Source organism: Oreochromis aureus, linkage group 18 (genome assembly GCF_013358895.1).
Source record: "Oreochromis aureus strain Israel breed Guangdong linkage group 18, ZZ_aureus, whole genome shotgun sequence".
Taxonomy (NCBI): Eukaryota; Metazoa; Chordata; class Actinopteri; order Cichliformes; family Cichlidae; genus Oreochromis; species Oreochromis aureus.
The window spans coordinates 10,394,222-10,420,381 of NC_052959.1; the positions used below are offsets into that span (position 1 = coordinate 10,394,222).

General features: G+C 43.3%; 1 protein-coding gene across 1 annotated transcript in view; it reads right to left on the minus strand.

Annotated features, from left to right (window-relative positions):
* The window catches only part of LOC120434383, a 47,532-nt gene that overhangs the window by 19,487 nt on the left and 1,885 nt on the right, over positions 1-26,160 (minus strand). Inside the window, exons 4-49 of the mRNA XM_039602412.1 lie at positions 25,883-26,048; positions 25,627-25,764; positions 25,177-25,351; positions 24,568-24,710; positions 23,633-23,736; positions 22,031-22,196; positions 21,749-21,934; positions 21,487-21,639; positions 21,108-21,252; positions 19,767-19,925; positions 19,464-19,582; positions 19,180-19,377; positions 17,636-17,794; positions 17,355-17,539; positions 17,068-17,250; positions 14,839-14,930; positions 14,526-14,695; positions 14,267-14,420; positions 14,096-14,172; positions 13,822-14,002; positions 13,585-13,740; positions 12,857-12,990; positions 12,575-12,733; positions 12,245-12,428; positions 11,895-12,106; positions 11,485-11,673; positions 11,098-11,240; positions 10,852-11,011; positions 10,670-10,753; positions 8,563-8,679; positions 8,371-8,463; positions 8,015-8,229; positions 7,686-7,879; positions 7,343-7,597; positions 7,016-7,245; positions 6,703-6,867; positions 5,657-5,734; positions 3,266-3,637; positions 2,564-2,917; positions 2,078-2,413; positions 1,872-2,003; positions 1,611-1,763; positions 1,211-1,327; positions 943-1,116; positions 559-763; positions 83-237 (exon numbers count right to left, since the gene is read on the minus strand). Of these exons, the coding sequence (XP_039458346.1) occupies positions 83-237; positions 559-763; positions 943-1,116; positions 1,211-1,327; positions 1,611-1,763; positions 1,872-2,003; positions 2,078-2,413; positions 2,564-2,917; positions 3,266-3,637; positions 5,657-5,734; positions 6,703-6,867; positions 7,016-7,245; positions 7,343-7,597; positions 7,686-7,879; positions 8,015-8,229; positions 8,371-8,463; positions 8,563-8,679; positions 10,670-10,753; positions 10,852-11,011; positions 11,098-11,240; positions 11,485-11,673; positions 11,895-12,106; positions 12,245-12,428; positions 12,575-12,733; positions 12,857-12,990; positions 13,585-13,740; positions 13,822-14,002; positions 14,096-14,172; positions 14,267-14,420; positions 14,526-14,695; positions 14,839-14,930; positions 17,068-17,250; positions 17,355-17,539; positions 17,636-17,794; positions 19,180-19,377; positions 19,464-19,582; positions 19,767-19,925; positions 21,108-21,252; positions 21,487-21,639; positions 21,749-21,934; positions 22,031-22,196; positions 23,633-23,736; positions 24,568-24,710; positions 25,177-25,351; positions 25,627-25,764; positions 25,883-26,048 (7,819 nt within the window). The remainder of the gene's footprint in view (positions 1-82; positions 238-558; positions 764-942; positions 1,117-1,210; positions 1,328-1,610; positions 1,764-1,871; positions 2,004-2,077; positions 2,414-2,563; positions 2,918-3,265; positions 3,638-5,656; positions 5,735-6,702; positions 6,868-7,015; positions 7,246-7,342; positions 7,598-7,685; positions 7,880-8,014; positions 8,230-8,370; positions 8,464-8,562; positions 8,680-10,669; positions 10,754-10,851; positions 11,012-11,097; positions 11,241-11,484; positions 11,674-11,894; positions 12,107-12,244; positions 12,429-12,574; positions 12,734-12,856; positions 12,991-13,584; positions 13,741-13,821; positions 14,003-14,095; positions 14,173-14,266; positions 14,421-14,525; positions 14,696-14,838; positions 14,931-17,067; positions 17,251-17,354; positions 17,540-17,635; positions 17,795-19,179; positions 19,378-19,463; positions 19,583-19,766; positions 19,926-21,107; positions 21,253-21,486; positions 21,640-21,748; positions 21,935-22,030; positions 22,197-23,632; positions 23,737-24,567; positions 24,711-25,176; positions 25,352-25,626; positions 25,765-25,882; positions 26,049-26,160) is intronic.

The window sequence follows — 26,160 nt, forward strand, 5'->3', positions numbered from 1 at the left end:
CATTCAGTGATAACGATATGAGAGTAGACTGCGAGCACAGAAGAACGAAGATGTTGGGATTAAAGATGCGTGCTGACCTTACCTGAAAAGCAGGAGTGGCTTGTCCCTGTACTGTCTGTTTCAGTGTGATTCTGGCCTCCTTAGTCCCTCCATGTGAGCCCCAACCACCAACATCCCCAACCGCTCTGACCCTCCAATCCTGGCTTCGAATGTCTAATAAGGAGCTCCTCAGAGGGCCTGCGGAGGGTATCAGAGCATCACTGCCTCAGGGTAGAGTCATCACACCTTCATGAGAATAACATTTAGCCAAAGCATCTTTTTGCTTCTGCAGGAGAAGAGGTATGACCATAAAACAATTTATAAAGTAAAAGATTGACATCTGCTGGTCACGGTGCAGTATTGCACTTCATGGATAGGATTTAAGACAAAAGCGGTCAGCAGCCAAACGGAGAAAATACGAAACAAAAAGTGCATGAAATTATGAAACTGGGATGAAGACTAAAATAAAATAGATAACTAAAGTAAAAGAACAACGTTAAACCCAATTTTTTGTCTGACCTTTGAACTGAGCAGTGAGGACGGCGTCCAGATTGCATTGAGTTCTTGTTTGATTGAAAGCTGGAGGAGAGTAGGAGAGGAGAACAGACAAATGTCCATTGGTGCCACTGAAATTCAAGCCAGATGTGAGCAGCTTGTGTCCCTCCACAGTGAGCTGAGCCCTGGACTGATGCTGAGAAAAGGTTCCTTGGATGGAGCAAAGACCCTAGTGGCAAAGAAAGTAAACGAAGAAAGCAACTTGTTTTTGTCATTAATCTCATGAATTAATAGAATGTTTTGAGACAGGCAGACCTCAGCTCATCAGAAACATAAAAATAAATGTGTTTTTTTATTCATAGAAGTAGGTTAATATTGTGTCTGTATGTAGAGCCATTAGGTAGGTACCTCTATATTAGATGGCAGGCCTCTGTCGTGTAGCCATGACCAGCTGTGCCACATGGTTCCTCTTATTTCTTTGGTCATGGGAACATTTTTCATCTTAAGCCTCAGTCCCGCCAGCTGACCACCAAACTGGGACTGTAAGCTCAAGCCTTTCCCCTCAGCAGAACCAAACTCCACCTGGACACAGTCACCATCCAGGGTTTAGTGCACGCTGATCTCGGTTAAATCAGGTGCCGTGAGATACGGTCATGTATCCTTTTTAGTTTCCTACCTGGATGCTGTTGTTGGCAGGGACTCCCAGCTTCTTCAGACAATTCACTGTGTGTCTAAAATGACTGTTTACTCTCACTGTGTCGGACGTCTTTGCCACAGACACAGCATGACTTACCTGTAGAGAATTCAGAACGTGAACAGCAACACTTTTGATAGAAATTCAAAAAAAATCCACACATTTTAATTCATCGTTTGTCTTCCACTAACACCTGAGCACCACCAGACCGTTCTCACACACAGATAAACATCTGAGCTCTCTGATTTTCTTTAATCTGTTGTTTTTGTCTACATATATGTTTTATATTATTTATGTTTCAAGTAAAGGTATATTAATCTATATGTTGGGTCTTTGGCAGCTTTGAGCCACTATGGCTGTCCTTGACTTCACCTGCACCCACCATTTGATTTCCTGCACTGCTGTTGAATCTGTAAAAGTGTGAACCATTCCTATGACTCCCAGAATTCATTGTCACTGCAGCGTTTAGCGGGAGACCCAGCTTCTTCAACAGGGGCACAGAGTGGTTTAGATTAAGAGTCGCTTCATTTTCGTCCTTCAACACAAGAAAAAGTAATCAGACATCTTTATGTCTCATGAATCACAATAAAATGAAACGCAATTCTGACAGGACTTTCTGAATTTCTCTGACATATTCCCACACCTTGGTTTTATTGATCAACACTAAAGTTTGCAACCTGGCGTTGTCGATCGCCATTGAGACCTGGGATTCAGCAAAGGTTGAGGACACAACCAGGGACCCAGAGGCCTGCATCCTGTCTGGACTGCCCAACTCCTAGAAAAAACAAACAGGAAGTGATTAAAGATCTGATGAGCAATACTTTTCTATGTGCATCATTAAGTATGTACCTGAATCATTGTACAGTTGTTGTGATACATCAGCGACCCCTGCAGGCCCAGCTGGGACATCACAGCTCCACTGGCTGTGACGGCACACTCCTCCATCTGAACGAGGGCTTCGGCGTCAAATCGTAGTTTTCCTGACCTGCTGCTTAGCCTCAGTCTGCTGTTTTTAGGCAGATCTCTGAGGGCAGGAAGGTCATGGCTGAGTTCACCATCCACACTGAGCTCTGGCCAGGCCCTTACATTAAGCCTCAGAAAAGCCCTTCTGCCCTCCATATCAGTGCCCAGCATGACTGTCCAGATACCCCGAGTATCCTGCTGCACTGAGCCATTTATATTAGCCTTTAATGAATAAAAAATCATTGTGAGCAACAGTCAAATTCCTTATTTCTCTAATATGTCTTTGACTGTATTGATAGAAAAACTGAAAACAGGGATTCATGCAGCTTTCAAAATCCAAAAATGATTTACTAATCATTCAAAAGATCCAACCTGTAACAGAGGGCACATAGACTCCAGAGCCAGCAGCCACTCTTTTCGTCCTTTGGTTTCCATAACTCGAGTGGCTCTAAAGTGACACGTCCCAACTTTGATGAATAGATTTCCAGGCTGTTCAGGGCCTTCAGGAGCACTAGCATCTATAGAAATGATCTGTGGTACACCCTGACCACTCAGCCAGAGGAAGGAGTGAGTCAGGGCCCCAGAGAGGTTTGGACTCCTGCAGGACTGGCTCATGTCTAGAGAGAGGTTCTGATCATCTGCCCTCACAGAGGCGGACAGAGTCAGCTGGCAAGGAATAACCTTGAGTAGGCCCTGCAGAGCCAGGGACGCAGGCAGTTTCATTTCCTAAGGCACAAACACAGGTGGAGCATAATCATTACTTCTGAGAGACGAATACCCATCAAAATGTTTTTATAGCTTTACAAGCTTGTAGCTGTGTCAGTGGAGTTGTTCCGCTCTGCTTCTATAACAAGTGAAGTTTGATCTTCTAGTGGGCTGGAAACTGTATTTCAAAGGAGACTATGTTAACATAAACATGAGTGAGTTACAGAGGAAATTCCAGTTCTTCTAACTGCGATGAAAGAAACATGTATGTATCACCACAGTTAAAGGTGACAGCGAGATTCAACAACTTCAACATATTAGTTTAGGTTTTAACAAGCAGTATTAAACACAACTGACAGATTTACTCACCTGCAGAGGAGGACAGAAGCTGCTCACATTAACAGTGTAAGAAGTCTGCTCAGTCTCTGTCTGTGAAGCCTTGACTTTCCCTACGTTACCCCTAAAAAAACAACGTCCGACCTCCAGGCCGACCTCCACACCAGGCAGAAGGGCAGTTGAGACGTTTAGGAATAGCTCTCCGTGGGTAGGAAACTGCAGCTTCTTTATTGGCTCAATAGAGTGCTGTACAGATGCCCGGAGACTAAGCTGAGGATCACAAGTTAGAGACAGGTTTAGACTGCCTTTCTGTGCTCCTTCAGCCTGCAGGACAGTGCTGAGATCTGTGGAACAGCCAGACCGAGTGATGGAGACGTTGAATGACGTCTGTGGAGGCAGGAGAGCCTACAGAGGAGGGAATAAAAGATTATTTATAGAAATCCTTCAGTTCAAATATATAATCACAAAAAACTGTGAATTATACAAGGAGGTGTATGTAAAGTCCTAAAATCTCAGTACAACAAGCCTAAATATATTCAAATGGACAAAGAATTGAGAAGAGCAAATACTTCACTGCATCACAGTTTTGATTAGGTGGTTTAATATTTCAGCTAAAAGGCAGATATCTGCTGGATTTCATTAGCCCAGTGTAAGTACAGCAAGCCTCTCAGAGTTTAATAAGAAGTGCGGACGTCTTATCTAGAGGATTAGACCACGGGTGTCAAACATAAGACGGAGGGGCCAGAATCGGCCTGGCAAATACTCCAATCCCACCACACTGGACAGCTTTGGAAAATGTGAAGGAAGGCAGATATTCAGACTTTTAACTGTATTTTCATGAGTTTTACAGCCTCATCATTACTGATAAGGCCTTCACTGTGGCCATTCATGGCACACCAAATGTAATTAGGTAATGGTTACAAAATTAAATGACAGAAAAGTCTTTTTTAAATTTACTATATTCTATAGAAATTTCAGTATTTTAAATGGATACACAGGATATGCTGCTCTAAGATTGTACCCATGGATACACTTTTTCTCTAATTTTACATTTTATTTTTCAGTTGATGGTAGCATTAGAGGAAAGGTTAAATTGATCAAAGTGGATCAAAATAGATCCCAAGAGGACTATAAATACCTGCAACACATGTTATGGGGATAGATTTAACTGATTTCACAGCTAAAGGTTTATGCTGCCCTGTGAGTGACCAGTCCTTAGAAAGTTACCATTCATTGAAGCCACTGAGCTTTTTTTATTCAGTGTTGGTGTTTTCAATGCAGCTCACACTGCAGTGGAAAACAAAGAGTCATCTCCAAAGTGAAGACGTTTCTTTTGCTTTCCTTCAGGTGGGAAACAAGTTTCCTTCAACTGCTCCTTGTTTCCTCTCTAACCTTTAGTAAGACACATCGCTGTCTGGCAAAAAGCATCCACCCTCTCCTCCTGCTCGTTCCCCCTCTGTGTTGACTGGTCAGGAGAAGCATGGAGCACACGTCACTTTCCACCTCAAACTGGGCTTGCCTTGCTGAGGTCAACATGCTAACAGTGAGCTCCTGTGGTACACGAGCAGTAGCTAGCAGGTTTTGCTGAAGTACAGCTCTGAAAGAGCTGAAGGGCTCCCAGGCAGCAGTGATCCTCATCTGTGCAGAGCGGGTGTTGACAGAGATTCGAGCATTTCCAGCAAGGGAGGTATCAAGAAGCTCACCTGAGCCATGACAGTCAAATCTGTTTGGGATGATTGTTCCAAGGTGGGCCCATTGGTGCTGGAGTCTCCATCCCAGCTCAGCTTTATGGTTCTTTAGGAATACAGACAAGAGGCCTTGGAGGAAGTCCTGCTGGTTTTGAAGGCTCAGAGATCCTCTGAGTCCATCTTTTCCTCCCTGTGCATGCACAGTTAAAGAGGCTTTATGTGATCCACCCCCCTCTATACTTTTAACCTGCCTCCAGACCAGCCGCCCCACCCCCGTGCATCGAAGGGACACGACCAGACTGGATCTCAGAGAGTCCCATACTACACGAACATCTCCCAAGATGTGGCACCACCTTTCCAGGCTCATCCGCCCTGTCACTGTAGCCTTTTGAGTAACACTGTGGGTTCCATACTCAAGAAGCCCATGCCAGCGATACTGCCCAGGTCTCTCCAACCTCAGTCCCACATTCCAATCTGCTCTCCACGGACTGACCACTATCCCCATCCCCAGGACCCACCTCTCAGGGCCAGGCCGGAGGAGGAACCTAACACTAGGTGTGGTGGGAACCCCCAAATATGTAAGTAAGAGCACAGAAGAATGAGTGAGGTTAGCTCTAAGTTCCTTTCGTCCACTGGAACTGTAACAGGCTTTAGCGTGAGCACTAAGCCTAAAGTGAGCGAGCGACAGGCCATAGCAGAGCCTGTTGTGTGGTCTATAGGAGCGAAAGGCTCGTACCTCCACGGGGCTGTCTGCCACATTTCCATAGCAGTGAGCGGAGAGCCGGTCTGTGGTGACGTCCCCTGTGCAGTTCATCTGTGAAAACAAAACCCCCGTTGGCAAAGTTTGTTTTTTGTTTGAAGGAGGAGGAGGAGGAATCACTGAACTTTAGACCAGCCACATAAAAATATTGCGGTGCCATAACATAATAATCTGAGCCCTTTATATGGAACACATATGTTTACTGTTGAACAGTATTTCTGTGTTTTTTTAAGACACTAATGATCACTGAGTGCTCTTAGTCGTAACAGAATAAACTTTTGCCTTGTATGAAATAATATTTGACATTTGATTAAAAAAGACACTCTCTGTTTTTGAGAGTGAGGCTAGAAAATCCTTTAATCTTTCATCCTTCCACACATAAAGATACATGTGGCATCTGCGTAGCTCAGCAGCCTGTCTGGCTCTTTCCTGTGGAAACAAAAACTGTCTGCAGGCACATCAAAGATTTGTTTTACTGTACGTTTTTTCATTCATGGAACAAATGAGATATAATGTGTTCAAAAGCTTCTGGAGAACTGCTGTTGTCACACAGCAGGCTGAGGTGCAGCGTTTAGCAGGAGATTTGCATGTCGGGTTCATCGGTGAGTCTAAACTGGGCTTAGCTGTGACTGTCTCTCTCTCTATAGTAACCTGTAATGGGCTGGTGACCCATCAGTCATGTGCCCCACCCCAACACCTTCATTACTCTAACATGCACAAGCTGTTAGGAAAATGGATGGATAGCTGATCCTGTAGGGATTTCTGTTTATCTTAGGACACTAACAATGTAAGTGAAGATCACAGATCCATATCTGGGTCCTTTTTGCATTTTTCCATTTCGAGATTAGTTTAAATGATTGTATTTGTAATCTTTCTCTGAATATAGATTCATAGATCATTAACCTTTTGGATGCTCACATATTTAAAGATCATGGGTAAGTACAAAGAAGTAATCATAGTTTTCCTTTTACCTTGATAGCCGGATTCTGCGAGTGTACATGTGTAAACGGTGTTAAATATACCTGTAAGTAAGTGGGTACGAGTCCTTGGAGCAGCTTCATCTGTTGCCATAGAGACACTACCAAAGTAGTTGTTGTATTTCTTGATCCAACTTTTAAAAGGATGTCAGCAGCTCTCACATCTTGCATGTAAAGGACCAAGCCCATGTCCAGTCCTTCTGTTTCTAACTAAGAGAGAGAAAAATGAATGTAAGAATAAAGAAAAGCAGCCTACACCTATACACTGTATATCCTGAGAAAGATAAGTTACTAATGCATTTGCTTCCCGACTACTTTATGCTCTTGGTAAGAATTAAAATAAAGGACAGTCCTGCACCTGGTAATGCGCTTTAGCCTCAAAGGAGGGTGTCAGGCCTCTTTTAAGCAGGGCTTCCACTTGGTGCTGCAGCCTAGAGGAGAATACCCACTGGGGGTTGGCGTGGTCTGTCCTGCCTCCATGAAACTCAGCTCTAAGATGTTCAAGTCCAACCTGCAGCTCTCCCAGGACTGACAATCCATCACCTTTCTGAGCCCATTTAACCTCAACACTACTGTTGGGAGGTACACCTGTACTCAGAAGACAAGGGAAATTCAGAGACTGGGACATATATATACATGTGTAGAAAGTACTGCGTATGTATTCTTTGGATATTGTAATGATCACCTGTGGCTCTGAGCACGTGGAAAGAGTGAGAAAGTCGTGTGTAGATCTCTCCTGTCCCTCGACTACCCCGCTGGCGGCTCACATTCACACACAAATGCTCCTCCCCGGACCAAACACACAGCCAGTCGTGGGCCCTGTGGGACCTCTTTCCCATCATCCCTTCTTCATCATCTCCTTCCAAAGCTTCTCCGGGATCTCGTTGGTGTCGCAGCTCCACGCTGTACACTGTCTCCATCAATCTAACTCTCAGCTGTCCTGCAACAACACGCATGCATTACATGTCATTTGCGACGCTTTACAGGCAAAGGCAAGTTTAAAGTAAACAACACAGGTTATGGTCTACCTTCGATTAAACTGTCAGACTGCCCCAGTGCCCCATCCAACCCGAGGACTGAAGGCAGGAAATCTAGGCTGGTCACGGTATGCCTCAAGTCCCCTGTCACAGCCATCTGGATCCCCTGTGAGTGTTTCAAAGACCCCTTGAGCTGGGCCAGCAGAACCTGCATTCCTTGCGTGAAGGAGCCACGTAGAAAGACACTGGAGGAGACAGGAGGAAGACGATCATGGAAAAGAGGACAAAGGTCCATAAGAGAAAGCAGTTTTGTTAGAGTCAGTTACAGTGTGACTGAGGACTAGACTAAAGGCTTTTTTAAAACAACATAATAGACAAACCTGTCTGAGGACACGTTCCCTGCTATGTTTACATGTAGATCCGTGGCTGTAGGTAGCAGGCTCTGGGATAAGTTCAGCCTCAGCCCTACACCTCTGTCTCCCTTCTGCATGGAGTGGGACATGTCCGCATTCAGCTTCAGCTTGTCCTTCCCATCAGCCCTCACACGCACCGAGCTGCTCCCTTTGCCAGTCACCATCGACATGTCTGCAGACGCCTTCATATTGACAGGTCAAACAGTAAATCGACTGAACTAATACCCCACAATGAAAATGTTTCACATAACCTGAATTTGTTGCAAGATCTTAACATTTGTATTTTTAGAACACTAAAGGAAAAATAACGCAAATCAGCCCACCTCTAATGTTTTGGGAATCTTTGATTTGAAGGGGTGACGAAGAGATGAATACAGACCAACTCTGCCTGATGTTCCATTCAGCTGCACAGAAAGCTGACAGGAATTTAAAAAACAAACACAAAAGCCTTAGAAACCAGAAGTTAATTAAAAAATGGCCGCTCATCAAATGTAGAAGGTGTTTGCTTTACTCACCTGGCACTCTTGCCGCTCTATTCTTAGTTTCCCTTTGGCCTGGTAATCAAAGTTATTGTTGTTTTTTGGGGTCCAAAGTACATCTCCCTCTATTAAAGCAGAGGAGGGGAGCTGCAGCTGTAAAAGCAATAACAGATTAACCGGTCATAACGTTGGCCTTGTCACTGTAAAACACACCGTTCACTGTCAGCAGCAGACGTACATCATTTACTGCACTGGTGACTGCGGTCACCGTACAGTGCATCATGCACACAAACACAGCTCTTTAACCAGACATTGTTTAACACCTAAACACTTTTCTGAGGATAGAGAGAGAAGCTTGTTTACCTGGAGCTGATGGAAAAAGTTGCCTTTAACTTTTATTGCCTGGTGAGTTGAATGCGTAGGGTTCAGCTGAAGCTGCCCAGAGAAAGTCAGTCTCTCCTTGCTTCCAACTCTTAACCTCCCTTGTATATTTCTCAGGTTCTGAAGAAGAGTGCACAATACTGAAACAACATCTAATACGTGAATGTCACCAATATGTTCCACTATTATCCGTCTACACTAGTCTGACTAAAGTAAAGTGACAATAGCAAGGAAATGTTTTTGAACCTTTTGGACTTTTCAGTATTGCTTTACAAATACAGCCTAAAAAATATTGAATTTCCATGTTAATTAAATTCTTGACCCCATCATGATTTCATATTTTTTGCACAATTGCCAAACTTACATATTTCAGACACTTGTGTTTCAAAAGATACTAAAAAAAGATAAAAACAAAAAACAAAAAACAAACCCAAATACAATCAGTTCAATTCAGTTTATTTATACAGCTCCAAATCACAATAACAGTTGCCTCAAGGTGTTTTATATTGTAAGGTAAACACTACAGTATTAGAAAGAAAGCCCCAACAATAAGATGACCCCTTACGACCAAGCATATGGGGAGAGTGGGAAGGAAAAACTCCCCTTTAACAGGAAGAAACCTCAGGGAGGGGCAGCTGAGGGTGAGGGGGAAAAGAAGAGGGCTGAGAAAGAGAACAACTGATACACCATTGAAGAGAGCCAGAGATTAATTATAACTCATGATTAAATTCAAAGAGGGATTTAAAAGCATAGTAAGAGAAAACAGAAATGCTCAATAGTCTCGGTCTGCAGCACAGCAAAGGGAGGATTCAGAGTCAGCTGATCCAGCCGTAATTATAAGCTTAATCAAAAAGGAACGTTTTAATCCATCCATCCATCCATCCATCCTCATCCGCTTTATCCGAGATCGGGTCGCGGGGGCAGCAGCCTAAGCAGAGAAGCCCAGACCTCCCTCTCCCCAGCCACCTCCTCCAGCTCATCCGGGGGAACACCAAGGCGTTCCCAGGCCAGCCGAGAGATATAATCTCTCCAGCACGTCCTGGGTCTGCCCCGGGGCCTCCTCCCGGTGGGACATGCCCGGAACACCTCACCCAGGAGGCGCCCAGGGGGCATCCTTGTCAGATGCCCGAACCACCTCAACTGGCTCCTTTCGATGTGGAGGAGTAGAGTAGAGGAACGTTTTAAGCCTGATCTTAAAAGCAGAGACAGTGTCTGTCTCCCGAATCCAAACTGAGAGCTGGCTCTATAGAAGATGGGCCTGAAAGCTGAAGGCTCGGCCTCCCATTCTACTTTTTGAATATCCTATGAACCACAAGTCAGCCAACAGTCTGAGAGCAAAGTGCTCTGTTGAGGTTACAGGGTACTATGAGGTCTTTAAGATGGGCCTGATTATTTGAGACCTTTTATGTGAGGAGAGGATTTTAAGCCAATTTCTGGATTTAAGAGGGAGCCAATGAAGAGAGGCTACTATGGGAGTAATATGCTCTATTATTATCTTTCTCAAGTTATCCTAATCAAGTGTTTGCACAAACTGCCAATGAGTCTTTCACATTGCCAGTTACAGTCACATGACTGCAACATTAAAATGTCATGCAATCTTTCACTCATCATTTCAGATCTTGATTTACCAATTATGCTAAAGTGTACAGCACTTGCAGTGATGGACCCACTGGAGTCACAGACAATGGACCTTCTCTTGGGGTTCAGCTGATTAGCCTCTATTTTAGGTCTTGTGTTTTTCCTTTAAAGGTTGGCAGGTTACCTGGTTGCTGGTTACGGTCACACAGATTTCCGAGTCTGATGGAATAGCATCAGCGCTGAAAGGGTGGATCAGTGCAGAACAAACCTACATATGAGATCACATTTAAAGATGAGGATCACTGTTTACAGCCCACTTCACTCTTTCAAATACCCAGGTGAATTATTGGCTTTCACAGCACTTACAAAAGGGCTCGGCGGTCGGTAGCCCAGGGTCAGGGTGTGGACGACCTCTCTGTTGTCACTGAAACCAGCCTTGGACTCCAGGACATAGAGGCCATTGAGGAGGTCGACGGTGAAAGTCTCCCGGAGGAGGAGAGTTGGAGGAAAGGTCTGGAAGGGCTGTCTGTGCAAGATGGAGACTATTAAAGTCAATAATGTTCTTGCGGTCATTTCTCAAAACATCTGTAATCTGTAGGTCACGGCACAGACCTGAGTTGGAGCATGGCAGTTTTCTTATACATCCTCTTGTCCTTCCTCAGCTCCTCTACTACTCCCTCGAGCTCCAGTTCAGTGGGTGGACTCTTTGGCTTTGTGTAGGTCATCTTCAGAATCCCTTGCCTCTTTTTCAAATTCTTCAACAAATCCCAGTCAAAGGGCAGGTTTGTTACTACAGCACAACCTTTAACCTTTTCAGGCCCTATGCTATCAAAATGTGTGATTTTGGCCTTTTAAATACAGTTGGTGGTTAAGGGTTATCTCTCATGCTTGTTGTGATCTCAGACTTTAACAAACAACACAATATGATGGCTTCATTCTATAATTAAACACACATTTAACACGCCCAAACCACAAAAGCAGCCCAGCGTCTCCACCCACCTTATCAGCAGCGGTCAGGGCAGCAGCGAGGGTTACATTTTGCTTGCCATAGGTGGAGGCCATTTGCAGGGTGTGGCTGAACTTAGAAGCCTCCAGAGAAATGTCTCCTTGGAGGGGAGGAGTCCACAGCGAGCTCAAGGAGCATGAGGCCTTCACACTCCGCTTCCCCAGCAAACCCCAGCCCCCCGCCTGAGGCAGGGCAGAGGAAGAGGCGTGTGTTTTTAAAAGTGGAGTTTTCATAAACACACAATATTTCTTTTTTATCTTTATAATTACTTCACTCCAATGTGGAAGGGATTTTATTTAAGCGTTGCCTTGAACACATTTTTAAACCCACAAATTCAAAAATCTAGTTTTATTTGATTAACTAAATGGTGATATTCAGGCAGAGCACTTTATTCTCTCCTTACTTGGAGGTAGGTAATTGCTGGTGTGTAGAGCTCCAATCGGGCCTCCTTCTCTCTCCCCTTGTCCCTGTAAAAACCCTCCAGGACCAGATTACGGATGGTCAGCCACTTGCTGGCTGTCAGCTCAGAGGTCAGCTGCAGCGTATGGCTCTGCAGCTGGTTTAACTTATGTGCAGTGTAAATGTACAGCCATGGTGTGTCCATATTAAACGATCCTAGACGATGATAAGAAAAATAAGTAATGCAAACTTTAAAAAATAATTTAGTATATAAGAAATATAGTTGAGGAATATGAAAAGAGAAAGCGGATCTTAAGCATGATGTAATGTAAGATGGCTGTGAGTTGTTTTTACCCTCCCATATCTTGTGCAGGGCATCTTTAGGAGGGCTTTTCCAGTGTAATCCAGCCACCAGCGGCATCAGATTGTTGTAATTGATTTTTAAGTGAGTGCTTCTCTCAGATCCTCGCTGTGTCAGGTGAGAGTGTAGTAGCTGAGTCCTGTAGTTTATGTTTTTCTCCGGTGCCTGGAGATTGAACTGAAATAACATTAAGGAGAGGGAAGGAAGCTGTATTAATTCTGACCACAGAAAATATTAATCTGCTGCTTTGGAAGTCATCTGGGATAAAAAGCCTCCCCGGTCTAACAGAGAGAACGGGAAGCTGTGAATTCAGGTCGGGTTACCTCCAGAGTGTAGTGGGTGTGATTCTCTGTGGACTGGTTTTTGAAAGACTGGCTCAGGAGAAGCGTGTGTTTGTTGTTTATCTCATCCCAGTGTTTGCCGTAGCTAATGTCCAAAGACGATTTAACGTGGCTCAAGCTTTCCTCGTGCCTGAGGTGGATCTGAGAAGGACGCACAAACAGCCACAATGCTTTCAATCATCCGGAGATAACTTGTGCCGCCAGCTTTTGCTGTTTGTAATAAATGAAGCAGAGCGGCTTCAAATTAAACGTGTCTGCGGGTACCTTATGGTTAATAGGAGCGGTGCTGGTGCAGTAGAATTCATGATCGGCTCTCATGATGTATGTGAGGTTTGCGTCCCTCTCGCTCCTCACTCTCTGAGATGTGTAGCACTCCTGATGGAGGTGGCGAGCGTCAGCTGCAGGGAAGCCCAAATAAAACAGGAAAGTAATGACATATCAGACATATGGTATTGATAAGAACTACTTCCTGCTCCTTAGTTTTAAATAGCTCAATATAACATTATTATCACTTTGACCTTGAGATCAATCTACTAACCTTGATGGAGAGGTCAAAGGTCAAATGTGACATGATGTTTTAAATCTTTATATGGTATTTTTTTACTCTTGTAAGAATCATAGTTTGTAAGTTAGAAGCTTTTTGTCAATTTTCGACCAATAAATTACTGAGTTGACCTCGAAGACTTGGGTGGATGTTAGCCAAATTTGAATGGATTGTTAATATGACTCCACCCTGCACACCTACAAAGTTTGATCAGAATTCATTCAAAACTGTTTGGGCTATTGTGTTTGCAGAAAGAACGTCAGGCACGTGAATGCTACCAAACACATTACAAATCAATCTAAACGGTATAAAAACAAAACTTTAAAAAGAGAATCTGCTATATTTGTTAACTTTTGATGAAAGTAGATATTCATGTTTTTAAAAGACTGTGTGTTTTGGGGTAAAAACAGTTTGAAGTGTCCTGTACCATCTGCAAACTAAACCTCACCTCCCAAACCATACTTGAGCCTGAGCACAGAGCTCCACAGTGAGCCCCTCTGCTCCATCACCCCGAGCGTCTTGCTGCCGACTACACCAGGTAGGAGGAGCTCTGCCTCGACAGAGTACTGCTTGCTGCTGCCATCCCGCCTGCGTTCCAGGGCCACTAAAGGCACACATCACTTGCATGTTTTCTGCTGTCTACTGTCTATTGTAGTAGAGATTTTACAGACAACTTTAAAAGTACCCAACAGCGATGCAGGCTCTCTGAACACGTTCTTCACAGTGGCAGAAAAGCTGGTTTTCCCCCCCAGTCCACGAGTTATATTAGCAGATAGGATCATGGGATGTCGATCAGGGGCCATCTTGGCTTCAAGGTGGTAGCGAGTCCTCTGCTCCGACAGGAAGGTCTGGGTGTCCATCAAACCCTGCGGTGGATGATATACATGTTTTTAGAACTGGGAAATTATTTAAGATAAAACTGATCGAAGTATTTTTGAAAACTTGAGAACAATATTTACCATGATGTAATAATGAACACCATCAATCATGAGCTCCAGCTTTCCTGACTTGGTGTTCCTCTCTTGCTCAAGTTGACCTGCAACAAACAAACAAAAAAAAACAGGACAAAACACATTTTCATAAATGTATCCAAACACCGGGTGTAATCATGGCTTGTTTGTCTGGCCGACCATGTAAATGGATGCTTTTAAGAGGATGAATGATCTTCAGCAGCAGTCTGCGAGGGCTGAAGGCCAGATCCAGAGACATGTCTCTCGGGATGGAGGACTGAGGAGTGGCTAGCAGGAGGTGGATGGAGGCCTCCCTGGGAAGCCAGGTCCCTCTCTGAAATACAAACCACTGTGAGACTAATTAACAAAATCAGCTTTATTCAGATAAAATAAACTCAGTAGAAGGGCTTCACATGCATATCTTAATGCTGTCTGGCACCTGATGATGTACTGAGTAAGCAGCCTCAAGCAGATAGTAATGGAGGCCTCTGTCCAGCTTCAGCAGCCTGAGGGAGAGGTGCACTGGTCCAGAGGGCAGGAAAGCAACACCTGTGGCAAGTGATGGGTAAGAGGTGTTGGAGCACAGCTGCCAACCCACCATCTTGGACCCTGCAGGGAAGCAGAAATGTACGTATAATAGTATAACTGTTACTTACTAAATATTATAACATACAATAATCAGAGAGAGGCAGTCAATGAACTGAATCAAACAACTTCTGATTAATTTTTTAAATAATAAATGTAGAACTCACAGGTTTTTGGTGTGCAGGTGGTCTTCTGTACTCGACTCTTTGGCCCCTTTATCTCCTCTCTGTGGTCTCCACTGAGCTGAAACACTCTCGAGCTGGTGAGAACAAAAAAAAGATCATCACTCATTCTCAGTGTTGGGACTAACGCGTTATTAAGTAACGCGTTACAGTAACTACGTTATTATTGTGGTAACGTGCACGGTAACTAGTTATTATGCCAAAACCAGGAACGCGTTACTCGTTACTGGGATTTAGATAGGCTCGTTACTCGTTACTTCGTGTGGTGGATATCGCGGAGCTTCCACAGATTCAATAACATTAGCAAGTGGTGGAAGCCAGCAGGTGGATGAAGGAAAAGGGAGGCAAGAGGAGAGACCCGGCGGCCGCGCGGTCCGCGTGTCAGGTGAACTGAACTTCAGGTAAGAAGTTATGACCTGCAGTCTATCGGAGTCAGATATAAACCAAGTTTAGGTGGAGTTTATTTTCGGTATGCTGACATTTTCGTACTGCGTGCTAGCTAGCATGACGGAGTTTCTATACAGCTGGGTGGGTGCTATGTTACTGATGTTGAACTTTATTTTGTTCATACGGTTAATTATCAGAGTTGCCAACCGTCCTGTAAAAAACAGAATCGTCTCGTATTCAGAGAAAATATTACGCGTTTCGTACTGAGGTGAAAAGGAACACAGTTTGTCCCGGACTTCAGCTACAATGAAAAAGACACAAAGCTGAAGCTGCACAGCTGCCTCTTCTTCTCTCATTCTCTCCTGTTTCTACTTCAAACACGAAACTGATCAATGATCAGCTGATCGGCTTTTCTCTCTTGTTTATTTATCGCTCACTTTGCGCCAGAAAGAGGAAACCAGCGGATGTTGCGCTGAACAACAGCAGCACGTTTAAGCTTGATCAGCTGTTGTTAGAATTTATTTAATATTAATTGCTAGTATCAGCTGATGTTTGCTGGAGCCACAGCTGTAAAGCTGCTGGTCATGATATCGGTTTGGTTATCTGGTGAGAGGAAACATGAAGATGAAACCAGGAGATGTCCTTACTGAATCATCAGAGCTGAACAGGTGATGGAGAAACAGGTTTACCTTTTAGGTGACATGAATGAGTTGAAGGAAGTTATGAGCTGTTTCTGAGAGACAAATAACACCAGCATCCTTTTCTACGTAGCTGACAGCTGGTAACTGTGCAGGGGCGGGTCTAGCAAAGTGTTGCCAGGGGCCAGGTAGGGCATTAACAGGAAAAGGGGGCACAAGGAAATACTTTTCTTTATTATTCTCATTTAAAATGTCTCGCTTTTAAAAAAAATAATTATCTGAGTCTTACAACAAACAATTGATAGATTGATACATATATACCATCAGAACAGTGTACATCACTGTCACAACAGTGTTTGTTTTCATTCAAAGGCTTTATGATTTTTCCTATAATGGTGGGCGGTCTCTAGTCAAAATGCCGGGACGATTTTTTTTGTCCCAGTCCAGCTCTGTATGCAGCTCATCTGCAGTCTGGTGTTACCTACATCTTCCTATTCAGAAGGCAGAATTTCCAAGTTCTGAGTACAATCAAAAGCACCACGACTGCAGTTTTTGTGTTGGATGTAAAAAGCAGGCTAGAATCATGGCGGCGGTCAACGACGGTCCAGGTGTGGGATTTCTCTCGTGGAAATGTGCACATTATTTTTGCCTTTCTGTTGGTAGGTGGCACAGTGCACTTGTGGCAAGTAAGCAAGCTAGAAGACTGACAATCTTGCTGGGTATCCAGTTACGGAAGCAACACATTAACAAGAGAATTCTGAGTAAAACCAAAGTTACTTTCCCTAGTAACTAGTTACTCTGAAAGTAACGAGTAACTTGAAGTAACTGAGTTACTTTTTTAGAGAAGTAACTAGTAATGTAACTAAGTTACTAATATAAAGTAACTTACCCAACACTGCTCATTCTCAATCCCGTCTTTAAATTTTAACAAAGCAACTATAACAAATTTTTAGTCGTATTTCATGTTTTTTAAATAATTTGTATGGTAATGCCATTAATCAGCTGGGATCCTGAGTCCATCCTGTAACTCTGACAGATTTTACATTGCATCATACACATGATACACTTCAACTCTCTCTAAACTGTATCCTAATGCTTAACAAGGATTTTGATTAAGTCAATACACACACAAAAACACACACGTTCATTAAAACAGGGGATTTATTAGTGGAAATTTTTTAATGTGTACCTGAGAGAGAAGATGTCCATTAAGTCCTCAGGTGTGTTAAGCGTGACCCTGAAATCTTGCCCCTCCTGCAGCTGGATGCTGCCGTCCAGATTCGTGGAGCTCCTCAGCTCAGCCACCCACTCCACCGCAGCCTGACCCAGAGCCCCGTCAACCCCCATCCTGGCCGAGAGACTCACATAGGCACTGAGAACAAACAGATAAGTTTCACCTGACACACCAAAAAAAAAAAAAAAAACCAGACAGTGAAGAAAGATGAGCGCATGTGACATTTGGTAACGTTTAAGTACTTGGGTTTGATGTATCCATTCAGGGAGAAATGGGAATAATCCCTGTAGTTGACTCTGCCTTTCAGATGCAGTGAAAGAAGGGAGGTCATGTTGATGCCCAGTTTGACGGGTAAACCAGACAGAGACGGCAAAGCCAGCTCCTCCGCCATCAAAGTGGATCTGTGGTTCAGCTGCACCTCATGACCCTGAAGGTTAGAGTGGAAGAGACAATAAATGCTATAATGGGAGGTAAAGAGTCGGCGATAAGAGACAGGAATAACACATGACAACAGGGGTCACACCTTGAGCAGTCTGACAGCCAGTCCAGCCATGCTCAGCGACACCTGGTTGATTTGATTGTAGAGATCTTCACATGTGAACATGCTGAGCTCATTCCCAAACACCTTCACACCGACCCAGCAGTTGGGCATGTTCTCATCCATTTTCTTTCTTCCAAACAGCTGCAAAAAAACCCAAAACTCCATAAAGTAACAAAGATATGAGCTACTGACTCACTGGCAGTGAATGTGATTACTTTCTCATAGTACAATTTTTATATTCATATTTTGTATTCATCCATCCATCATCCATCCATCATCCATCCATCCATCCATCCATCCATCCATCCATCCATCCATCCATCATCTATCCATCCATCCATCCATCATCCATCCATCCATCCATCCATCCATCCATCCATCCATCATCCATCATCCATCATCCATCCATCCATCCATCCATCCATCCAGCATTTTGTTTTGTTTTTTATTTACTGAATACACCTTATTTCATTTAAAATTACCACTTCATTATTTCCACGTTTTCTGGAGACTACAGAATGATTGATAGCTTTTACATAGGACCCTATATCTAAGCTTAGCGCAAAAAGTACGGACATCTGCGTTTGGCTGATTATTTCTTTGTTGTACTAATGCTAAATCTCATTCTGTTGGAGAGCCTGTTTATTTCCCCTTAACTAGTGCCACATTTGGAACAAAGAGCTCCGTGCCATAGGGCAACTTCAAGCTGTCTGGGTTTAGAGCCAGACAGCTCTCTTTCAATCCAATAACTGCCGCGTCTGGGACCGAACTTTATCCTCCAAGATGACAAAGCTTCCCGTCACAGAGCGGGTTTATCAGAGACTACGTGCAGAATTTTGGAGTGGAGAGGATGGAATGGCCTGTCTGCAGTCCTGACCTCAACATCAACACTTATGGGATACAGCACTTGGATGTGCTGTATCTGTATCTGTGGCATGTACTGGCTGCCCTGTGACAAATGCTGGTGGATGCCATACCACAGCAGTGTGTGGCCACACGCTGCTGAGGCCCGTGTTTGTTAAATGAATATATTGTTAAATTGCTAGTATATCTTGTTTCTTCAGACTTCAATTATCCAACCCTATAAACAAGAGCCAGTAGCAGAATAAGCTGTTTACATACTTGACCCATAATTGTAAGTTTTCCTTCGAATGTGGCGCCATTTAAGGCCAGATGAACAGACTTTCCAACGATATAAGATTTACTGTCAAGAAGCATCAGTACAACAAAGGAATAATCGACCAAACACAAATTTCCCTGTTTTTAGAGCTAAGTTTTATGTTATAGTTGGACCAACCAACAACGTTTCAAGTGCAAACACACAGACTGAAAGCTGGAAAGAGGTACGGGGAGTATGAAGAGTGTCCTGTAGACCTGCGATGGATTAAGGGTCAGGGGATGAGTTTGACAGTTTATTGGTATGCTTTTGTAAACTGAGTATCTTTGGATTTCAGACAAAAACCTAACTGAGCAAGCTCAGATTATGCCTTATGACTTACACCCCTAAAGTAACAGTTTGACCTCACCATTGCTCGGGCCTGGTTCAGGTAGCTGTCAGTGCTCGATAAACACGTCTCTTTTTCTCCTCTACGCCCATCGTCCATCTTTCTCTTTGTCCTCCTGGCCTCGTGCTTTCCACTTTGAGTTGTGTTTTCTCTCTCTGTCTGCTGCTGGCCAAAGATGCTCTTCAAAAATGGTTCAGCATTTTCAACACGAAGGTCCACCTAAAGTCAGGGAACAAAATATATTCATTCAAAATATCACTTTTCAAGATTGTAAAGTTTAAAAATCAGATGTGCATTAAACTCACCTCCAGAAGGTTGTGGGCTCTGCCATGAAAATACACGGTTAAGTTGGCAGAAGCAGATCTCGGTAGAAAGGATTTTGGGGAGAAAATTAAAGATGTTTCCACATTCTTGATTCCGACGGCTAAAACAGATACAAAAAAAGAAAATAAAGTAATATAAGAAGAAATATATTTGTGCACCTTTAAATGCATTATCACCCTCCTGGTACAGTGACACCGCTCAGCACCTCATTTTATTTTGTTTCCAAATCTGAAGTTTATCGAGCAGTTTTATGAAAACAAATTACATTTTTAAAATTAAAATACCTGATGAGGCAGTATAGTCTGAATAGGAGGAATATTTTAAAAACTCGGCTTCAAAATCTCTGCTGATAATGTCATCGGGCAGCGACTCAATGAGGGCTTGCTTTCCGGGGTCCTCGCTCCTCAGGACATTAGTCAGGTGACTCCACACGAATGAGCCCACTGGAGAAACAGAACAAGGGGAGACCTCAAGACATGCCAGGTCACAGACAAGCATAGTAAAAGTCTGAAACATTATTGCATTCCCTTACATTCCTAACAAATTTTAGCTAATAAACACAAATCAAACAAGCGCCTCTAAGATACACAGAAAGGAATTTAATCTGTGCCACCACTCCAGAGTTTGGGGTTATATTTAAATGACTTTTTTGTTTTTGGTTTTTGACATAATATTCAAAAAATTATTTTTTATATGTAACAGTTCCTTCACAGAACTGTTAAAGTTGTCTCTAAGCACCATAGAAAGAGAAGTTGTGACCCTCGCCACTTGTCCAGCTCAGCGGGAAGATAAGTGCATCAGAGTCTCTGGCTTCAGAAACAGATGCTTCACAGTTCTTTAACCTGCATCTTCATTTAATGGTCAGACCCAGACCTTACTGCTTCGGGATGGGAGTAGATCACACTGCTGAAAACTTCATTCTTTGGTTCCCATGTTGGTTGGGAAGCTCATCTTGTAACCAGAAGGTTGCCAGTTCAATCCCCAGCTCTGTCTGTCTTGGTCATTGTGTCCTTGGGCAAGACACTTCACCTGCTGTTGATGGCCAGGGGGGCCGATGGCGCGATATGTCAGTCTGCCCCAGGGCAGCCGTGGCTACAGCTGTAGCTTGCCTCCACCAGTGAGTGAATGAATCGTGGAATTGTAAAGTGCTTTGAGGGTCTCGAAAAGCGCTATATAAATGCAATCCATTATTATTTAGAGATTACAATAAAAAACACAGAGGCAGACCTTTAAAAGTGATAAACTGAAATAACGATTGCCTCTGTACACCTACATGGATTTTAATCAGCTATATTAAAACAAAAAAACCCCAAACAAATATATGTGCCTTTCAAAAACATAGGAATAAGCACATCTGTGACTGACCACAGACTTGTATGCTGGCTTGAATGCCATTCAGAATTATGTCTCACCTTATTTTCAAGAATACAGTGTTAATGTGATATATGGAAATTGATAAATATGATCTAATATTTATATTCAGAGAATATATGAGAAATATTCTGAGATTTAGTGACCACAAAATATTCTGCTGTTTGTCCAGCACTCCACTATTTTCCTAGTTTCCACCATTAAACATTTTTGATAGCAGAAGCTGTTACGGCCATCTCTTCCACAAACCCCACCTTGACTGGAAGTCTCACTCCTCAGGGTCGTCTTCACCACTTCAAACACATCCAGGTCAGGGCAACGCATGAGCTGCTGGTATGCGGCGATTCTGACCTCAGTATCCTCCTGGGAAGAGCTGTACAGCTGCAACAGCACAGACCTCTGAGGGAAGGAAATCTCTGTCAGTACCGACGTTTGACTCCTATTCACCTCCTCACCTTGTCATCTCCACCACAGCTCACAGGGAATTGATTATCGCCTCACTTAACCATACAGCTCATGAAGGCTTGTCTAAGAATATGCTGACCATAAAGAACACCAAGGGTGGTTTCTTATGCTCTTTTGGCACAGTTTTATTCAACTGCTGAATTAAATATTAACTCTGAATTAACTCACATCAGCTGAGCAGGGAAAGCGTCTGAAGGCATGGATTGCAGCAAGCCTAAGCTGCAGGGCTGCTGAGGAGCTCAGCACGCAACGGCTTAGCAGAGGAATGAAGGCAGAAGCAGACACACCAGTGTTTCCCACTGATTTTAAAGCATAAAGAACCTGGTGGGCAACATAATAAATGCAAATTGGGCATTGTTTATGCAAATCCTCTCACAATTCATTGTGCATTAAATCCAGAGTGAGATGAAATTCTAGGTCACTGCATTACCTCTTGAACTTGAGTGGGTTCTTCTCCTTCACAGCCCTCCTGAAGGGTTTTCTCAAGGATCTGCATGAAGGTCTGTACCTGAGAAAGCTCAGTGCAGGAGTTTAGAGACCTCCGGCACAACTGATAGACTAGAGATGATCCAGCCAACAGAGCCTTGGACCGCAGCTCTGGGAGCTCTGTTAAAGCCTAACACAAAGAGCAGACATCTGGGTAACTAACATATTTCATGTGAGTTTTGATGAGAGACTTAGGTCATCGTGAGTGTCATCAAAAGGTTCCTACATTGATGGAGGAGATTATCTTTGCCGATGGGTGAGGGATGAGGGATATGGTGGTAAGGAGAGAGAGAGCCTGCTCTTCCTCCACCTCTTTGTTCCTCATCAGGTCAGTCAGTAATATGATGCAGTTTTCAGATCCACATGCCGGCAATGCATCCAATAGCGGCTGCCTGTCCAAGCAGTTAATCAACATCAGTATCAACCTCTGCTCATATATAACCTGATTATCTTAAGTCAAGCTATATCTAACTGGGCATTTCACTGGGTACCAAAATATTTTAGGTTATCATTTTTATTATTCTTCCTCACAAAGTTCCACATTTCACATTTCACAAATTAGGAGTGTGACAAAAAAAAAAAATCAATACAGCAAAGTATCATATTTTTTGTGGTGATATTGTATCACTACAGGGATACTAAATATCAATATCATGCTGACATCAAATAATTTGAAATACTCTTGGAATACTATGAACAAGGGGGCTCATTTTATGCAATGCCATCCTGAGATAATGTTAGTTAGCAAGTTTACATTAAATCTGTTCAGCCCCCAAAATAAAATAAAAAATAAAAAAAACATCCAGCAGCGGACACATGCATCCTAATTCAGAGCAACATAATGCCTGAGTGACCTGATTAAAATAGGGCAGTAACCTCATTGCATCTAAAATCGGTGGCTGCCGACTGACTGTGTTCTCCATTCAAAAGGTGGTGAGTAAATGGTTGCCCAGAGCTTGTTGGTGTTGCACACTCAGAATCACTTTTTATTACAAAGCGATTGCACAGGTCACCTGATAGGAGGCAACCTTTCTGCAAATAGTTGCAAACACTCTCAGAGTGGTTGTATGAGGCTTGCAAATAATTGTTGTCTGATTTCTAAATGTAGACAGATTGTCAACATGTTGCCATGCGTCTGAATGAGACTGTCGATGAGCACAGCTGGGTGCCAGCTGGTTGTTTTCTGGTTATATTCCTGTACAACAGGAAGGCTGTTTACTTCAAAGCACACAGACTGATATCAGACTGACTCTGTCTTATAGCAACAATTATGAAAGGTTTTAGTAACAATTTCATTTTCCAGTACAAAAAACCCCCAAACAACTGAATTTTATCTCATTATATATAAAACGGACATGGACAAGGTTGACCTTTGAGGACATAATTTGCATAAAAAGTTTTTAAAAAATCACAAAATATGTTATTGCACTACTCAGCATATCATGAAATGATAAAAATTGCAATAATACCATATTGTGACCAAAGTATTGTAATAATATTATATTGGCTTGAAGTCATGCACTAAACCACACTGTACACTATCTGTTCTTGCCGCACCTTACTGGCAATTCCTTGCTAATTGCTTTCTGTTACTCTTGTGAGTAATAAATCATTAATCCACTGTGATAAGGCCAGATTTGATATGTTTAATAGACAAGGAGGTGACCCTGTCCTTGGGGCCGCTGGGTCATTTCAGTCACAGAATATTGTCTAATCAAGTTGGCTGTTATTTTAGCTTTACTCCAACTAGCAGTTAAGGGAAATATCTTTTATTAACTGACATGTGCAATAGTCATGGTGGAAACAATCTGGAATCTGATATACTGACCAGTCATTGCGGCACTTGAAAGAAGCTTCTTGCCAAAGTGTCTTGAGCTGAGAGATAGTCAGATCTTTCAGCTGGAACACCAGTTGAATAAACTCTTGCGATACCTTGGAACAGAAAAACAAAATATATATAATATGGACTAAAGTTGCTGCTAACATATAGTGAATGTCAAGTATCAGCTTTTCAAAAGTGTTAAAGTCGAAAAAATGAACCCTTATAGAACTGGGAACACCGTTTGTCATCGTATCAATCATTTGATCTTCACACCATAAGTTTATTATTTTAAATGAGTCTGAGGAAAGTCTTTATAAACCTCCCATGTAAACAAGTTGCCAGGCTGAGCGAGACTAACCTTTGGAAGGGATATTCATAGTAATCACTCTCTGAGCTATTGCACCGTAAAGCTTCAGTGGATGTCCAGCCATGACTTACATATACAAACACAACTTCAGTGATCTGACATGGTGCAGCCAATGTAAGTTATTCACAGTCACTGCTGAAGAGGACTGCAGTATAATTCCATCCATCCATCCATCCATTCGCTTCCGCTTCTCCTTTTCAGGGTCGCGGGGGGTGCTGGAGCCTATCCCAGCTGTCATGGGGCGAAAGGCAGGGTACACCCTGGACAGGTCGCCAGTCTGTCGCAGGGCCAACACACAAGGACAGACAACCATTCACACTCACATTCGCTCGCACATTCACACCTAGTGGCAATTTGGTTTATCCAATTAACCTATCCCCACAAGTTGCATGTCTTTGGACGGTGGGAGGAAGCCGGAGTACCCGGAGAGAACCCACGCAAACACGGGGAGAACATGCAAACTCCACACAGAAAGACCCCGGCCTGATGTTGGAATTGAACTCAGGACCTTCTTGCTGTGCGGCAACAGTGCTAACCAATTAAAAGATTGTGACCTGCTGCATTTATGGCCTACCAGTTGTGGGTCTGAGGTGAGGCTGCATAACATCCTGACAGTCTGACCGACTTCCTGTGGTGTTGCTGGTCTAGTTTTTCCCAGCCTTGCAGCTCCTTCATCCTCAAAGTGAAGGTCAGCTGGCACACGAGTGCCTAAGGAATCTGCAGGGACAATGAGGAGAACACGAATCAAGGTCTCTGAAAGAGTAAGAGCCAATGTCACAGAACCCACAGAGGTGCGCTCTGGCTAAGACCGTGGACGCGCTCACGCTGTTAAATAATCAAGTGCAAGAGAGTTCTTTAGCAGACATTTTGAGCCCAGTTTACCAAACTTTTTGTGCTTCTGCAGACTTCACGTGAGGGAAAGACCCACAGTTCATAGCATTTTGAGGCAAACATGGGGTTAGTGTATTATAAAACAGTAAACAAACAACCATGGGTGGAGCAACGAACCCCAAGATTTCATGAAATCAGAGAGATGCATGATATAGGCTATCAGCAATCAGTGCTGACCCATTACTATGGATGTCATTATCAAACCCTCATTAACCCACACAGGTGATATGTTTGGGACTTAGGGTGGTGACTGGGATTAGATTCGATTAAGGTGACTGCAGAGTGCTCTGACCTGCTCCTAGAGGAGTTCCTGGCTGGGCTCTGAGCAAGAGTAGCTTAGACACTGTTTGGGTTTTCACGAGCCCTGTAGTCCTGGACCATGTCATCATGGATACAGCCTCAGTACAGTTAACCTCTTCCATTACGGAGCCATGGCGCTGAGCACACTGTAGCTCCAAATGCACTGACTAGCAAAAAAGAACAAAAAGACAAAGAAGAAACAAACTCATTATCTTTGGAATATGACTCAAATGCACACTTTAATATATGTTCTAATTCAGCTGCGCAGAGGACTAACACCACCACTCCTTTTTCTCCCTTTTCCTTAGAAGCATTCATTCCAAATTACAGGAATTACACTAAAAAAACCCACCATGTCCATGTTTATTCCCAACTTTGTCAGTCACTAATTAATGACATATCAACATTTCCAAACACTGTTGCAAAAGATCCCTAATCTTACTGTGTCTTCACTCAGAGCAACTGAATGAGGCCAGAAGTTTGCCAGCCTGGACTGATGGCACTGTTTTAGATCCCTGGTCTTCAGCAGTATGAGTCCTCGCCTCTCGTACCTGCTGATGCAGGTGCCGTACACATCCGTCTGACGAAAAGAAAGAGTGAAAGAAAGTTAAATCTTGTAGATGAAGAAAGTTAAATTTCTTTATCTACATGCATATTTAGGAAATTAATCAAAACAAATTCAGTCTCCATTAACCCACCTCATTTTCTAATGTCAGTTTGGAAGCCATGGGGGACGTCTGGAGCATGCTCAGTAGAGCCCTTTTAATGTTCAGAGCCCACACCTGCTCCCCCTCCTGCAGACAGAGGGCCGTGACCTTCCCCCTCTGGAGGGAGAACTTGAGGCGTGTTCTCTCCAGTGACTCCCTGGGAAACAAAAACACCAGATGAGGCCCCCACAAGACCAGGGAACACAGACAAGTGGAGCATCTGAACTGAGAATCAGATTCACAGGAAAAACATCTGCAGCATTCCAAAA